This window comes from Palaemon carinicauda, chromosome 6 (genome assembly GCF_036898095.1).
Source record: "Palaemon carinicauda isolate YSFRI2023 chromosome 6, ASM3689809v2, whole genome shotgun sequence".
Lineage (NCBI taxonomy): Eukaryota > Metazoa > Arthropoda > Malacostraca > Decapoda > Palaemonidae > Palaemon > Palaemon carinicauda.
The window spans coordinates 168,949,518-168,967,237 of NC_090730.1; the positions used below are offsets into that span (position 1 = coordinate 168,949,518).

The 17,720-nt window shown below is 41.8% G+C and overlaps 1 protein-coding gene across 1 annotated transcript in view; it reads right to left on the reverse strand.

Annotated features, from left to right (window-relative positions):
- Window positions 1-11,247: 11,247 nt before the first annotated feature.
- Window positions 11,248-17,720, reverse strand: part of Arp10 (Actin-related protein 10) — a 47,862-nt gene continuing 41,389 nt past the window's right edge. The window contains exons 7-8 of the mRNA XM_068375707.1: window positions 13,781-13,982; window positions 11,248-11,999 (exon numbers count right to left, since the gene is read on the reverse strand). Coding sequence (XP_068231808.1) covers window positions 11,857-11,999; window positions 13,781-13,982 — 345 coding nt within the window. The 3' untranslated portion in view covers window positions 11,248-11,856. The remainder of the gene's footprint in view (window positions 12,000-13,780; window positions 13,983-17,720) is intronic.

The window sequence follows — 17,720 nt, forward strand, 5'->3', positions numbered from 1 at the left end:
AGAGTGCTTTCTTTATTTTGTGGGGATATTAGATTCCAGACTACCAACTCAGTCTTTTGCTTTGCAGTGTAATTGTCTAAAAGAGAGACTAAGAATGTGGGTATACAAGCATTTAGTAGAAGAAGGATCTAAAGTAAATTATGAATTTGAGGCTCCTTGAGAGGATCTTGAATCTGAAAGATGCAGTGAACATTCAGACTCCTTACTGAATAAAACAATACAACCACTACATTAGACTTGGAAGTTAGATTAGGGTTAGCAACTGGGGAGGTAGGACTCACTGCCTCTCTTCAATACCCTTGTTAGTAGATTAGGCCATGAAAATCTTACCCATTCTAAAATGCCCGGAAAAAGGTACATTAAATAACCCGTCATATAAATTACCAAGACTAAAACTTATGAGTGAAACAAGATTCGAGACATCAGACTTGGTGCTGGGATCAGTGAAACTAGATTACTAAAATGTTCTTTGAATGAGGTAATGTCAATTTGATTATATAATAACTGGAAACTCAATAAAAAGTAAACTTCATCGTGCATATATGCTAAACAGTGGTGGCTCATAGATGAAATTTGTAAGGTTGCTGCTTAAGAATGTTTTTGCCATTTGTTTTAAATATTGTGAGAGAGGAAACAAACATAAGAAAATTTATACATAAACTTGATAAAATCCTAGAAAAAAAAAATAATAATTCTTACTTACCTAATAGCATAAATTGTTACAGTTAAAGGTTTATCCTCTCATTTAAAAATGAAACACAGTCTTCTTATCTAATTTGTTTTTCAAAAATCCCCCTAAATAACAAAATAAGGGGGTAAAAATCCTGGCAGCAACATGCAACACTAGCTGGAAGCAGGATAATAATCTAATTCTACATTTATCATATTTCAGATTATAAACTTTTTTTTTAAGCACAACCCATTCAGACTAAAATATAAACACTACCTTCAACCAGAGCTGGTACTTCATGAACAATGGTGCTCTCTTCCTGGAGTGCAGGTTCCTATCTTGGACATGTGAGCATGCGCATAACAGCCAAACACCATGTCGCCGGAACTGTGAAGCACACAGTTCTATACAAGGTTTTTTTTTTTCATAATCTAGGGGATGGCTACTAACATGACAAATTCGAAGATAATTTGTATTTTTCCTAACCATACAAACCTTAGCTATTTACAAAGGGTATTACTTTTAGCGTAGCTGAAATGGCGAGCCATTAGAATTTAACGAGGGTGTATTACCCCCGCGCTAGTTAGCGGGGGGGTAGGGGAGTGGTAGCTAGCTACCCCTCCTCCCCCTCACACACAGGTGAATACTCACTTTCACTTAGAGGTAGGACTTGTCTTGGGGGACAGGGCTGGCGGGCAAATATGTGTAAATAGCTAAGGTTTGTATGGTTAGGAAAAATACAAATTATCTTCGAATTTGTCATTTGTTCCGTAACCGAAATACAAACCACGCTATTTACAAAGGGTGACTTATCCCTTAGGAAGGGTGGAAAGTCCCCAGCCATACTGGCTTTGGCTTTACCCGGGGACTCAGAATCCGAGTGAGTCGCACTCGAGAAAAGGAGTCCCTGCACCTCACAAGTTCCTTGCTCCGCAAGGAACCATGTGGCCTACGTAAGCTTGTGTGTGAAGGAAGAAGTGTGACCCGTCCTAGGCAGTTGACCTGGAGTTCCAGAAGGAACTCTGGGTTAGGACGTTCCCAATACCACCTCGTCAGGGTATGGGGGACGCGACAGTATTGACTCAATACACGGAACACAAGGAAGCATGGTTTACCTGCAGAGGCTCGAGGTCAGCTATGTAGAGACCAGGATGCTGCTTCCCCGTAGAGGGGATGATGAAGAAAGAAGTAAGGGCCAGAAATACTTCTTTCGTTCATGCAGACTAAAACCTGATAATAATGCCCTCAACCTTCTGCTACCTGTCCAAAAAGGAGCCTGAGGTTAGACCAGCTGTTGTGTAGCCACCACAGAGCGATAGAAAACGTATCGAGACTCCTGTGGGTCACGCCCTGCAGGAAGCGGGCTGCGAAGGTCATCAGACGCTTCCAGACTCCAGCTTGTAGCACCTGCGTCACAGAGTAGTATTACTCGAAGGCGAGGGACGTTGCGATGTATCCAACATCGTGCTGTAGGGCGACGTGACGGGGGAGGGTCTGAAGACAGGTCGAGATGAATGTCCTTGAGTCCGGGCTGAAGAGGTATACTGGTGACTCTCCCCCCATGTCCTCTTTGTGTTCCCAAATCGGCTGCAACTGAGGACAAACTGCAGCTGTTCCCAGCGCTAACCTCTCGATTCCTTACTGGCAAGAAAGAGAAGGTCTTGGGACATCAGACACAGAATGGAGACTCGAAATCTTGAATGAATCGGACCGAAGGGCCGGGACCCTCAGATTCTGAGTCTAGCCAACAACTCAGGAGCGAGCCTGAATGTTGCCTTCCACTCTTCCTTAGAAAGGGGGGAGTAGTAAGAGACCAAGAAGATTGCTTACACACTAGCCATGGCCAGAGTGAGCAGAAGACCCAAGGCGGAATACAATCCGAGGCCTGTCGTAAAAGGGTCTTGAGAAGATCTCTTAAAGGACTAAAAGTCCGAGCCATGCTCCAAGTTGGAGGTCTTCCTCCGACTAGGGCAGGGACGATCGTAGCTTCGCATGAGCGAGGATAGATCCAGCGGGCAGGAAAAAGTTATTCCTTTAAGCCTGAAGGTCAGGGAAAGGCTGAGCGACAGGCTTCATTGCCGAGAGCGGAAAGGAGTTTCCTCCCGCCGAAAGGCAATAAGACCGTTATTGCTGGAGAAGAGGCCTCAAGGGAAGAGGTATATCTCCCACGGCACCAACCACCTTAGACTCTTCATTTTGCCTGGGAGACCCCTGTGGATGACTATCGCAGATGACGCGACCTCCGTACCGCGACTGTAGCGGGTTGTCTCTTCTAGAGGAGGAAGCGTAGTGTCTCCAGGCATGAAGCCGAAGCGACGCCCCGGTTCGGGAGAGATGTCGCAGTGTGGTTGCTTGAGTAGTCTGCGCCGTGGGAGAAGCTCTCCCAGGAGTTCCGTCAGGGGAAGCAGAGGGTCCAGAAACCGTTCTGCGCATAGTCCCAGTGGAGCTCTCCCATTGAAAGGTTGACAGACAACCTGGTCTTGTTGAGACCCATTGTCCGCAGACAAAAAGGAGGGAAGACGCAGGCGTCGAAGTTGTCCCACCATCACCGGAATGCATCTTGCCAGAGTCTCGGGGTCTGAGACTGGGGGGAAGACTAGCGGAAGCTTGAGGTTCCAAGACCAGCACTTGCTGGTTACCCAAGGTCGAAGACCCCTAGGTACACTCTCTCTATGAGGCTCTGCTCGGATAGTCTGAGAGAAACATTCCCCTGCCTGGAATGAGAGAGCCGATGGTGGTATTGAGAGAATCTCAATCATCCCGGTATCTCTACTGCAAGATGTGAAGGTGTGAAAATGCGTCCCCTGCTGGTTAGAATGAAGTCGACGCGCAACGGGGCGACTCGGCAGGAGCTGTAGGATCTGAAGAGGGGCCAGACTAAGGCCCCTAAGCCTGCCTGAATGATGGAGAGGTATCCTTCAGGTCTTGACCATAGGCCTGGACCGGAACATGCCCCCCCCCCCTTTCCTTTGACGAGTCCGAGAACCGCATCAAGAATGTGGGGAAAGGACGAGAATATCCACTACCATCAAGAGGCTCCATAGGTCAACACCCATTGCAGGTCTAATAGTTCCGCTGGTCCTATAGGGCCAGGGAGTCCGGTTAAACATTGCCTGAAGCCACCGGAACTTGGATCGCCCCACATGGAACTTATCCTGAGGCAACCGTTCGGACTATAGACGGGTCAATGAGGAAAGAAGAACTAGGAAACGTTCCAAGGTAGGGCTGAAAGCTCTGCTTGACTGAGAACAGGTACTGCGACTCTCCTCAGTCTTGCCACAGTCAACCGAAAGGAAGGCTCGGAGGATGTGATAACAGAATCTGGCGTCCCCAGGTGGTCACCCATCCAAGTACCGACGTTGCTTAACCTCGCTGGACGGACGAGAAGCGGGGTTTCCAATGTGGTAAGGCGGTTGACTCAATATCATGGCCAGATACTCCAGATGTTGAGGCAGAGGAAGAGAAGGCTCCAAGCAAAATACCATGAGCCCACACTCATGGTAAGCATCCGGAAGCTTGTCCCGGCGCTGAAGAAGGTCGAAACCCGAGCCTACCGGAGTTGACCAGCCCTCCAAACAGCAGAGGAGGCGGAAGCCTGCACCTGAGCGGCCAAGAGGAAGGCAGGGAGAGTTCTCTGGGGAAACAAACCTGCTATGCCACGGCGGGATAGCCACACTGCATCATAAGCAGGAATACTTGCAGTCTAGGCTGAATTCGACGAGCACCCTGGAAGATGGATGGAATGGAAACTGAAAGTACCCGTCCTTCCGATCCAGGGTTTAAGGAGTCCTGTCGCCTCGTTACCAGTCTGATCGATTCTGCTGGTCTACGCTGGCCGAAGTTTGTTCGACAAACTTGATCAGGGCTGAGAGGTCGACTATGGACATCCCCTCTCAGATCCTTCCTTACAAGAAAGGATCGACTGAGGGGGCCGGGGGTGAAGCCGTCGATGATCCTAAGGAAGACCTTCGCCTAAGGTATGGATCATTCTGCCCAACCGGGCAACTCTGCTGACGCTATGGCATAGAGGTTCAGAGACACTGAATTCGCTGACAGAGACGGCAGGCGCGATATCCTTGGCTACTCACAGAGATTGTGCGGGAATGGGCATCGGGAAGCTGTCATTCGGATGAGTAACCTTAAGCATCCTCCCAGCGAAAAACCTGCAATCCTAGAGTTCGTGAACTCCTTTTAGGACTATGCCCCCCCGGGGGAGTCTCCCGTGCCATCTGTTCCTGACAGGAGGAAACTGCAATTGGACACCTTGTCCCAGTTGTCGTAGCCGATAACTTAGGCCGACGTGGTTGAAAGAAAAGGGCGCTGGAGCCCTGCAGAGTCTGGAAGAAAGCGCCTTGGAGGAGTGAAACCGGAAGTCGATTTACTCCGCACAGCAGCTGTCTAAGTCTCTGTCCTTGGGCACAAACAAACTCTTCTCAAGGATGGAAGGGTGTCTGAGGTCGTCGACCTCCACAGATGAGACACCCGAAGGAAGCCCTCAGTCAGCGCGTCCAGATGGTACAACATCGAGCTTGTCCGCAAGTTAGATACTTAACGACGAAAGGCCAAGGTGCCTGAGCTCGAGAGGAGGAAAGTACCCTTGATCTTCCTGTAGCTTCCTTGAACCAAACCTCGGGCCGTAACCGAGGAGGGAAAGAACCTGGTAAGCTCCCAGAGGAAGAGGTAAGCAGTCACCCCTTGTCCGATGGAGAAATCTCGAACGGAAAGCCCCCCCGCCAAAAATCCTTCCAGGAAATGACGGGGAGGGGCTAACCCAGGTTCAGGAATAGAGGAGTGTTGCTCAGATCTCCCTTAAGTTTCTCCTATTCTTGCAAGTGCCATGCTCTGTGTTTACGGGGTGAGGCAGTGTTCTGGAAATACGCTCCAGAAGAACTCGCCAGGCTGGTCATGCTGTGAAAACCCCATTGGGAATCGTGGTCGCAATTGCCCTGGAGCTCGCGCGACGGGAATTCCTGGTGGTCGGTGAGCGATAACCCATAGACGAGCAATGGATACTGCAAGAAATAAGCCGACATTTGTGCGAAGAAACACTGTAGGTTCGCGCGACGGAACACCATCCGTCTGCTCGATGGAAAAAACCGTTGGTTCGCGCGTGGGCGAACATTGGAGAGCATGAGCATAGACGTGCAGGCACGTGGGCCTGTGGGCGCGCAGGCGAGTGGTCGCGCGGTTGCACGGGCGAGCGATCGCGCGGTTGCACGGGCGAGCGGTCGTGAGGGTGGGCAGGTGGATGAGAGCGAGTCCGAGGCGGCGAACGCAAGCGTTAGCGCGATGGCGAGGAAACGCGCTGCCGCGTGGGCGAGGAGGACCGCTGGCGATATGGATCAACAAGCGATCGGTGGTGAGCTGGTGAGCGCTAACGCGCAGGTTGGCGATGGCGCGTTGTGTTATGCCGACGCGATGGTCGAGCAGTATGCGCAGGTGAGCGATCGTGCGTTGGCGAGCAGTATGCGAGAAGGTGAGCGATCCCGAGCAGTGATCAGCATGCGCCGGGTCGCGCGATGGTGATCAGTATGCGCAGGGTCGCGTGATGGTGATCAGCATGCCAGGGTCGCGCGATGGCGATCAGCATGCGCAGGTTGGCGGTCGCGCGATGGCGAACAGCATCTGCAGGTGGGCGATCGTGTGATGGCGAACAGCATACACAGTTGAGGGTCGCGCGATGGCGATCAGCATCCGCAGTTGAGGGTCGCGCGATGGCGATCAGCATCCGCAGTTGAGGGTCGCGCGATAGTGATCAGCATCCGCAGTTGAGGGTCGCGCGATGGCGATCAGCATCCGCAGTTGAGGGTCGCACGATGGCGATCAGCATCCGCAGTTGAGGGTCGCACGATGGCGATCAGCATCCGCAGTTGAGGGTCGCGTGATGGCGATCAGCATGCGCAGGTGAGCTAGTAGCTGGCGAACCATGTTCCTTCAGAAGTGTTGGAGAACGTTGGCGTGCCGGCTGTAACACACGTGGGCGATCCGGAGATCGCTGGCGAGCTGATGATCGCTGGCGGGCTGATGATCGCTGACGAGCTGATGATCGCTGGCGAGCTGATGATCGCTGGCGAGCTGATGATCGCTGACGAGCTGATGATCGCTGACGAGCAGAAGGCTATGCGTGGAAGCCTGCGCAAAGAAGAAGAGTCCTTGACCCCGACCTGAACCGAAGTTCTAAATCGCGAGGGCGAACGTGGGCGCACAGGGCGCGTAACAGGAACCAACAGGAACCGCAGGGAAGATCATCTTGAAAGCGCTGACGAACAGGAGAGCGCTGATGAGCAGAAGGGCGCGCAGGGAAACCCTGACACGCAAGGGAAGAACCCCCGTGGGGACAACCCTTTGCCCCGAAGGGATCGTTGTCCGTCGGAAGACCGCTGTCCGTCGGGAAGACCGTTGTCCGTCGGGAAGACCGTTGCCCGTCGGAAGACGAAATCAGACTGCTGTCCATCTGCACCAAGGCGGAAGATCGAGAAAAAGGAGTTGTAGGCTGCAAACGGAGATCCAAAAAGGCGCCTCAAGCACCCTTATAGGGAGATGAGAGGCCCTTACGACGAGGCGGACGGTGGGCCTTACGGCGAGGGAGGCCAACAGCAACAGCAACAGAAGAAATCTCCGAAGAGGAGTCTCTATGAGTGTACTCTCTCGCGAACGAAAGAGAAACACTTCGTGGAAGAGACTGGTCAGCCAGTGACCTAAAAGGAGCAATCCTCCGAAGAGGAGCTCCTGCAGTTGCCCAGCCCCTTGAGCGAAACTGCAGGTGCGACCGCTCAGCACCAAGAGCATAGTCGCACGAAAAAAAGGCAAGAGAAGAACCCCCCAAAAGGGGAAAAACTCAAGCCTGGACAGGAAAAACTTCCCTCGGAAGGAAAGTTACCCGCCCAAGGAGGCAAGCCTCATGAGAGTTCTAAAATGAACTGGAGAGCTGTCCGTCGTCACGGGAGTACTTCCAGTAGAAGGAGACACGCCCCTGATGAAAATACAAGGGGGGAGGCAGCAACAGCCGAATCCCCAGGACTCAACAAGACAGCTCACACCGTTGCTATATTACAGAAACGAACTAGATCGGTAACTGTAAAAAAATAAAACAAATAATATTAGTACACATTCATTCCCCCGGGAAGGCTCCGAAGAGGAATCCCGAGGGAAAGGAACAAGAATTACACAACAGGCACGTGCCCTCACAACCACTTACACTCGCGGAAGGAGAGCTGTAACCAAAACAGAATTATAACAATTATAATTATGTAACTATGTAATTATGTAATTTAAAAATGAATGAACACTAAAGAAAGAACGAAAACCCCGAAAGGAATCGTTCTACAAGCTGAAAAACAAAAAACAACTACAATTAGATTCATAACTAATTGAGACAAACGTACGGCGTAGCAACCCCCCACACGGAAAGGAAGCTAGGCTACAAGGGCGTAGTAACACGTAGTAAAAGGGTGAACAACCTCAAGAGAGAGAGAGAGAGAAAGACATAAGTCAAACTCGATCGCCACCCATAAAAATACGCCGTGGTGGCCTAACTGCCGAGGCCTCCACGTAGATATCGTACACTACACACACACATCTGAAAAGGAAACTTACTTATTTCTATACTCAAATATATATACAAACATGAAAACATGTTTACATATATATTGAGTAAATGAAAAGTAAGCGATTAAGTAAAGACAAAACAGACAATGGCTGCCAAGCGAGGACCAAGACAGAGACGTCTGTCACAATCCGAGCCAAAAGTGAAAGTGAGTATTCACCTGTGTGTGAGGGGGAGGAGGGGTAGCTAGCTACCACTCCCCTACCCCCCCGCTAACTAGCGCGGGGGTAATACAACCTCGTTAAATTCTAATGGCTCGCCATTTCAGCTACGCTAAAAGTAATACCCTTTGTAAATAGCGTGGTTTGTATTTCGGTTACGGAACAAATAATGCTTAAGGATTACATAATGTACACCTATAAAGAAAGAATTAAACAAACAAAGACTATTACAGTATACCGTACAGTATTAAATGCTATCAGTAATGTACAGTACTGAGGAAATAGTGGGTGCTACAGTTCTGCAGTGCCTAAACATGAGCCACAACTGATGCTGAGTTACTTCTGTAAAAATATCTCTGTACAGAATTCATCGTGGTTACTAGATCGACAACTACGCTAGATTAAGGTAACTTTAGTAATTTCTTAGAGTAATTTATCAAACTATTATTCATATCTAAACAAATTCAAATCAAAATCAAGAGTATAAATTTCCTTTTTAAAACTGTAAATGAGATAATCTTAATGAATTTCTCTTTAATTGTCTCACATTGAAAGAATTTCTTTTGTCTACACTTGTCAAAGAAATTCAACTATTCATGAACGTGGTTATACTGGACACTTGAATGTTCAATTTAATGTTTTAAATGGGAAATGGTCTCAGAACTAAATAAGACCTGCATTTAAATATGCTTTGTTGTTCACACTTGCTAAAATGAATGGAAATCTTTTCTTGCACTCCAGAAAAACTAGTAATTTGTCTATAAAATCATGGAAACTACAAAAATAAAGTCATAGTGAACATTTAGAGATGGCTTACAACAAAAAGTAAAAACTTACCTCAGTTACTTATTTGGATATTTTACCAAATTAGTTTCCGTATACTTTACACCTTTCTATACAAGAAACTAATTTCGGAGACTTACGTTAGCGCATCTAGCAGCCGAGAAAATACGTATGATAAAATTTCAATTGAGCCGGACTCACTGCCAATCAAAACATGAACTTTTAGATTCCTAAAGCTATGTCAAAATAATATTCATTAAATATCAACACCACAATAAAGGTACAAAACAGGTTGGATACAACTGTTTCCATCTCACTAATAGTCAAATTAATGCAAAGATAAATAAAACCCCAAAGCAAAATTCAGAAGTTAGCTTAGTGTTCCCAGTCTTCTCTTGATTACCCTGAAGTAAATGCAAAGTTCTAACTTGGTGCTAATGCTATTATGTAATGCACACTGACAAAAGTCTCATTTCTTATTTTCTGTTACTAATCAATTTTATTTTCTTATTTATTGCAATTCGTTTCATTTCTAAATGTTTTGCATTGCCCTTAATTACCTGATGGTGAAGCATTCTGCTTTTCTACCTAGGTCCACTTGGCTTGAAATAATAATGATATCAATAAGAGTATCCTTTAAATAATAATAAAGGTAATAACAATGACTGCTCTTACCCATCCATAGTAGAGTTAGTTCAGAAAACTCAAAGCTTGGTTAAATCTCCCCCTAACAATGCTGTGGAACTTGTAAACATACAATGCAATGTGGAAATGAAGACTCGACTTCTCACGTTTGGAATGTCTGGCGATAGTGATGACATGAAAATACCGAGTTTATTAATTAAAAAAATCACACTTAAAAATACACATGATGCTCCTTCTACTCTGAGTAACGGTGTTAATCATATTGGGGATGGTTAAGATACAGCCTACTTAATTATATTCTTCCCTATATAATAAAGAGCAAGTGTATGGCCACATATACTGTATAAATATATAAACATATTTCTTTCAGGTCACGTCCAGCTCTCCCGTCTCTGGGGTAGGGGGAGAGGGTGTAGTCATACCCTGGCGAGAAGGGGGTGCATGTTGGACATCTATCTAATTATTTAACCATCATTTTCGATGGACTACATACACTAGCATAAAATAATGCGTCATCTTTATTCAGAAAAAGAAAGATGAAGGTGGCAGTAGCTGATGACTATGCAACTACCTATAAACGGACACCTTCTAGTAAGGGAAATTTCAAAGAAGATCAAAGTTTGTTCTTAAACTGATGATTATTCTCGGTATAGAATAAAAAAAAAAAATAATAAAGGATTTGTGCATTGTAGTCATCTACACCTACATAATATACTACATTCTTAATGCTTGGAGACATTCTAAATTAATACTTTTTCCTGAAAAACTGAAATAATTTTACTGTGTAAAACTAATACCTCTAATATCATGCACTGCAAAGGGCCTCCACCAGATTCCTCCAACCATCCTGTCTTTTGCTCTTTCAGGCAGATCATCTCCTATTATTCTGGGTAAAATGTAAAAAGTAAACTGGTAAGAGAGGAACAACAATATGATTTAACCATACATAATAAAATGCAATGTGTAGTCATATATTTTTTTCTGTCTGCAGAAAATAAACTCCATGTTAAGATTTGCTGACGATCAGTTCGGGGTCAGCCTTCTCACCTCTGACCAATATAAACATGTACAATGAAGGTACATTGGTCATCAAAGCGTTACATCCAGACCCTAGGAATATTACAAAATCTCTCGCATTATAGCAATTTTGTACAATGTAGGTACAAAATTTTAATATAATCCTTAAAAATATCCTCCTTTAAGTTTCTAGGTAACCTTAACTTGTCAATCAAAATTCAATATAAACATTCTTGCAAACTTAAACATAAGTTTAATTTGTCATAATAGCAACTAATATAAGCTGTTATCATGGTTGACTAAGTAAGGGACATACATTATCAACACTATTAACGATTTCATGCAATGGATTGAAGGAAAAACAATTGCTCCAACTCCATTTTATTTCATTTTCTAATTTCCCAATTATTTTGAGTTACTTTAGGTACATAAATCTCCAATTTATACTTAATTCTGGGCTAAAATATTTTTACAATTAATCAAAGAGAAAAAAAATTATATTAAACAGTAATAAATAGAATTTTTATTTAGTATATTGCTTTGGTTATCATTGTATTGAGAAGTATTTTCAATACAGTATTCTTAAAAATATCCTGCAATACCTATGAAGCATATTACCTGGAAACTATTGTATAACAAGAACTCAGCTATTCAAAATACTTGGTTTAGAAATATTTTTTTTAGTAAAAAATTTGCAAAGATAAATAATTATGGATGCATAACCAAATATAGATCTAGGCTAGAACTATATAGCATCAGGTCATTCAAACCATAAACCTTTAAATAACAAACTACAGTATAGTGTTACAGTTATAAGTTGGTATATATCCGCATATATATTTTGCAGTTATTGTATTAATCAATAATCTAAATTCGGCAAGTAAAACTGAAATCAAGTAATGTAAAATGTACAATGAATAAAGCAGAAGAAATCTCTAAGTCAAATATGTAATACAGTACTTTTGCACCTACGTTTACGCACCCTTCTCTCTTTCTTCGCCTTCATCAACCATGTTAAACATAAGGTTACACCAATCAGGAAGTACATCATTTGAAAGATATTGCTCACGAGGTAAGGAACGAAGAGTAACGGCTTCTGTACCACCCATTATAGCAGCTGAAATAAGGAAAAAAATACATATACTATGGAGTACTTATATAAAAAAAAGTATTTATGAAACCATTACGCGATGCCAAATAGACCATATAAAATACAGCTGCAAGAAAAGTAAAAAAGAAAAGCATTACCAAATTCACATCAATAATTCCATGAGAGAAGAGGACCAAACCAAAGTAACAAAACTGGGACTATCATAAAATTAGAAGTTTAATGTAAGGACTTATTTCTAAACTTGATTGGCCATTCTCCTAAATGAAATTACATGGATTGATTATATTGGCACTGGAATTGGTGAGGTAATTCAGCACCATCATACATATCTGAATTACTGTACAGTATGATAGAAATGTAAAATATAATAAAAAAAAATATAGTAATGAAAAACACATTAACACGTCAAAGTAATATATTCACACATTTACACAAATAAATAAGTTAAAAATAAAATAAAATATAAAATTGAATTAAAAAGATCTTCATACATCAAAATCTAATATATCAATAATAGATTTACCATCACGAAGATATTTCTGATGGTGTTTTACAAATTTTTAGCATAACACTAGACTGTATTCAACTGACAGTAATCTGTCATAATGAACACACACTGGCATGCTGCTACCATCTAATATGTTTTTGTGTGCGAGGAGAATATGAATGATCATGTCTAGTTAAAAAAACTTCAACCATTCCCTTGCTAAAAAGAAAAAGTCTTATAAGCCAGCGGTTAATACAAACCCCGATGCTTTTATATTTTCTTAAGAGTTGACAAGAACGGTAAACCGCTTTTCATCTTGCCTTTTGCTTAAAACATAGGACCTAATAGGTCTCATCAGAATGGGGAACCTTTCCATGAAATAATTTTCACTTAAAGAGGCTTTTTTTTTTAATCACTGACTGCTGGCTCGTTACCAAAATTCCAACATGAGAGGTAAGCCAGCAGGAAGTATGAAAGAGCTACTCTTGAGCTGTCTGAACTATGGGTGAAGGCTATTAAACATTCAAGAGTCTAATGTTCTTTTGAAGCTAAAGCATATGACAAACCTTTTGTCCTTAGTCTTTAAGAAAAGTTCTAAGGCCTCCACCAATGTTGTCGACTTTGCAGTAAAATCTGAGGCTCTGATTAGGAGACAAGATATTCCATACATACATACATATACCAAGACACTTCCCCCAATTTTGGGGGATAGCCGACATCAACAAATGAAACAAAACAAAAAAGGGGACCTCTACTCTCTACGTTCCTCCCAGCCTAACAAGGGACTCAACCGAGTTCAGCTGGTACTGTTAGGGTATGACATTTTCTAATAAAAACAAAAGGATTCCAAAATTGGCTCAATGGCATCTTCAATCAACAAAATGGAGCCATTGTTTTCTCCTTGTAAGTAGAGGATGAACAACAATACATTTTGTAAACTGATTTCTTTAATTGATCAGATTAATTATGTTGCTATTTGTGGTTGCTGAGTAATCTCATGCACCACACTGTTACATGTGTTACTAGTGACCATATCACCAATGTTATGATTGTCTGGATAATTCAACAATAATGTGAAATAGCTTTCTACAGGAAAATTGTAATCAATACATTATCTTAATGTCAGACTTAATGACACATGATACTGTATACACAATTTAGTGGCTACTAAGAAAATCTAAGGTTTTAAGTTATTTTATCTTCAAAACACACTAAGTTATACTGTACAGTATTTATAAACAATTCTACATGAAAGCATTAATTAACAAATAAAAATAACAACTGTGGAAGTGAATCTTACCTCCAAGCCATGCCACATAGTTGTCCTTGGCTGGGGGTGTATGGACCTTGAAGGAGTTTATACATATTCTTTCAGAATAGTGTGGAGAAGCTGCAAGAGCTCTTAACTCAGCTAAGATTCGATGCTTCATTCCACGAAGACTTGCAGTGCCTCCAATGATGACAAGATTTTCCGCTAATTTGTGTACTGTATCTCCTGGACACTGAAAAGAAAATGTTTGAGATCTCTAGTCAATGTACCCATGATATAAAAATATGATAATTTTAATGAGAAATATGTAAAATACCTCATGAAAACACTACTTCTTCACCAACTATTTCATAATCAATTATTTCTGTTACACCTGGTGTATATATATACAATCACTTACACACACATAAAAGTTCCTAAACAAGATCAAGGAAAACTATCAGAAAAACCTAATAAAGAAAAGATTGGAAATGAGGGTTAAATCCAAGAGATGAAATAGAATTACCAGGACTATCAAAAACAATAAACAAACTACAGTGGAACCTCTACACACGAACGTATCTACATCCGAATTTTCCAACATCCGAAGTAAAATTCGAGCAAATTTTTGACTCTACACCCGAATTTTATTTCGACACACGAAGTAAACATTACGCCATTGAGCATCGAGTGCTCAGTTCTCTATTCTTGTGTGTATCGTGTGGTTGTCCTCTGTTTGGTCTGTTATTAATAGTGCTTATTTTCTTCCTTTTCTCACATTTCCTTTTTGATTTTACCTATAATCATGGTGCCTAAGAAGCTAAGTTTCAGTACAGGAAGAAGGCAATTCTTTCATTAGAATTGAAGCAAGAAATTATAGAAAAACATGAGAGGAGTGTGCATGTGAGTGATACTGTATGGCTAAACAATATGGCAGGAATAGGCCTATGATCTCGAGGATCATCAAGCTGAAGGCAGCCATTAAAGCAAATAACCATCGAAGGGGATCACCATTATTACAAGACATCTTAGCAATACTCTGGAAGAGATAGAACGCCTTTTGATGATAGGGATGAAGGACAGAGAGATTGTTGGCAACGATCATTTGTGAGAAGGGCCAGCGTGATGAACAGAAAGAAAGAAAAAAGTGAAGCAAAGAAAACCATGATAGCATTAACAAGCTCTTTTAAATAAGACTTCTCTCTTTTTCTGTTTCTCTCTAAACATAGCATTAACATGTTCTTTAAATAAAATATCTCTCTCTCTCTCTCTCTCTCTCTCTCTCTCTCTCTCTCGTTCTTCTTCGCTGTTATAGTGTTAGATACGTCTATAATTCTTTTTTATCCGAGAGAGAGAGAGAGAGAGAGAGAGAGAGAGAGAGAGAGAGAGAGAGAGAGAGAGAGAGAGAGAGAGATTAAACAAAATTGTGTTTGGAGTACATTTGATTTTTAACAACGTCAACGAGTTGAAAAACAATTAAATGTAACTAAGAAAGTAATAACAGCTAATCTGAATTCCTTTATTAACTAAACCAAATATTGATACAAACAAACTCGTGTGGGTATGCACAAACACACACACAGGTGCAAAAATTGCTACGCAGTAAGAGAGACGGTCGGGGAGGAGGTAGAGATGGTGACTGCGATAACATACCGTAACTCGTCACTGAAAGTGATGAAAATTAAAAATCAAAAGAAAAAAATATAAAAAATATGAAATATAAAAATAAAATAAAAGTAAATAAGTTAAGTTAGATTAAAATTTCCGTAGTGTAGTTTACGGTATGTTATCGCACTCACCATCTCTACCTCCTCGCCGATCGTGTCTCCTCGTGCGTGTGAGTGTGTTTGCGCATACGCACACGACTGTGTTTGTATCAATATTTGTTTTAGTTAATAAAGGAATTCAGATTCGCTGATATTGTTTTTTTAGTTACATTTAACTGTCTTTCAACTCATTAACGCTGTTAAAAATCATATGTACACAACACATTTTTGTTTAATCTCTCATTTTTGTTTAATCTCTCTCTCTCTCTCTCTCTCTCTCTCTCTCTCTCTCTCTCTCTCTCTCTCTCTCTCTCTGTTCCTCTTCACTGTTAGTGTTAGAGACGTCTATTAATTTTTTCTGAGAGAGAGAGAGAGAGAGAGAGAGAGAGAGAGAGAGAGAGAGAGAGAGAGAGAGAGAGAGAGAGAGAGAGAGAGAGAGAAAGAGAGAGTATTTATTTAAAGAACATGTTAACACCATGTCTACCTTCTCGCCGATCGTCCGTCTCCTGGCGTAGCAAATCCTACACCTGCGTTGGCCTGTCTCTAAGGTAAAGTGGCAATAAAACACATTTTTTATTTATTATTTCTTTATGATTATCTTTTTTATATGCTTCTTTCATATTATGCAGTTATGTTATTGTTATGTGTAATTGTGTGTAGCCATTTATTAAGGATTTATTATGGGTTTTTAGGCTGAGGAACGAATTAAATGAATTACCATGTATTCTTATGGGAAAATTCGTTTCTACATCCGAACATTTTCTACATCCGAAGTTGGTTGTGGAACGAATTCAATTCGTATGTAGAGGTACCACTGTAATTACCCAATCATTCATAAACACAATCAGACGGAAGTTGAGGAACCGCTAAAGAAAGGAAGAAGCATCAAATTGATCAAAATAAGACTTGGAACAGGGTGCCAACAGATGTTTGCTTTAAAGGATGAAAATAGAAATATTACCAACAAAAGGATTTCTATACAATACTATATAATAGTTTTATAAGAAATAACTTTGTCAATAGAAATAATGAAACACAGGAGCCGGTACCAAATGTAACATTAAGAGGAGTAAAGAAAGCTTTAAAAGGCATGAAAAGAGACAAAGCATTGTTATTTGCCTAAATACATATACTTTTTATTAATTTAATTTTCAGTATAGTTTATTCTTCACTTTATTTCTTTTCCGTATTAGTCTGCTTTCTTTGCTAGGGTCCTTGGGCTTATAGCATTCTGTTTTTCATATAAAGGTGCAGCCAAGTTAGCAATAATAATAATATCTATTAATAATTCCTCTTTTACGTGAAAAACAGAATCGATAAAGGAAAGTGTGGCAACAGTTTTAATCTCCAAGTCTTAACCTTAGTGGCTGTATTATAAACCACAGGCAATGTGTTTGGGGTAGCTCAAGTCCAACTGATTACCGTCCAATTTCAATAACTCTCATATTATCTAAAGTTTTAAATGTCTTGGCAAATGCCTAAATAGGTTTGTTGAATGTAATCATCTGTTCCCTAGATTGCACTTCTTACAATCTCCAATGCTGTACAGAAATCCCTTGATTGTTGTCAGGAAGTTTGTATGATTGGCCTTGATTTTAGTGCTGCCTTTGACAGTGTTAATCATGAGGCCCTTGTTTTCAAACTCAAACAATTGGAAGTGGGTGGGTCTTTTCTTAGCATCATGATTGGAATTTTAAGTAATAGATAGCAAAGAATTGTTGTTGATGGGCACCATAGTGAGTATAGGAATGTGATATCTGGTGTTCCTCAGGGTAGTGTTCATGGCTCATTACTTTTCATACTATATACACATGACATGTGATTTGGCCTAGAAAACAAGCTTGTTGCATATGCAGATGATGCTACTCTTTCCATTAATTCAATCTCCTTAATGTAGATCTGGTGTTGCTGATTCCCTTAACAGATCTAGCTAAAATTAGTGCATGGTACAAATTATGGGGCATGAGGTTGAATCCTAACAAAACTCAAAGTATGATTGTAAGTAGGTCAAGGAGAGTTCGCTCATCAACATCTGGATCTCAGTATTGATAGTATTTCTTTAACTCTTTAGGTGTGATTCTTGACAGCAAGTTTACTTTTAAGAAACATATTTGGTCTATGTCTTCTTCAATTGCACAAAAAATTGGCTTATGGAAAAAGTCATGTAGGATTTTTGGTGATCAATCTATTCTGAAGAAGTGTTTTAATCCTTTCATTCTACCTAG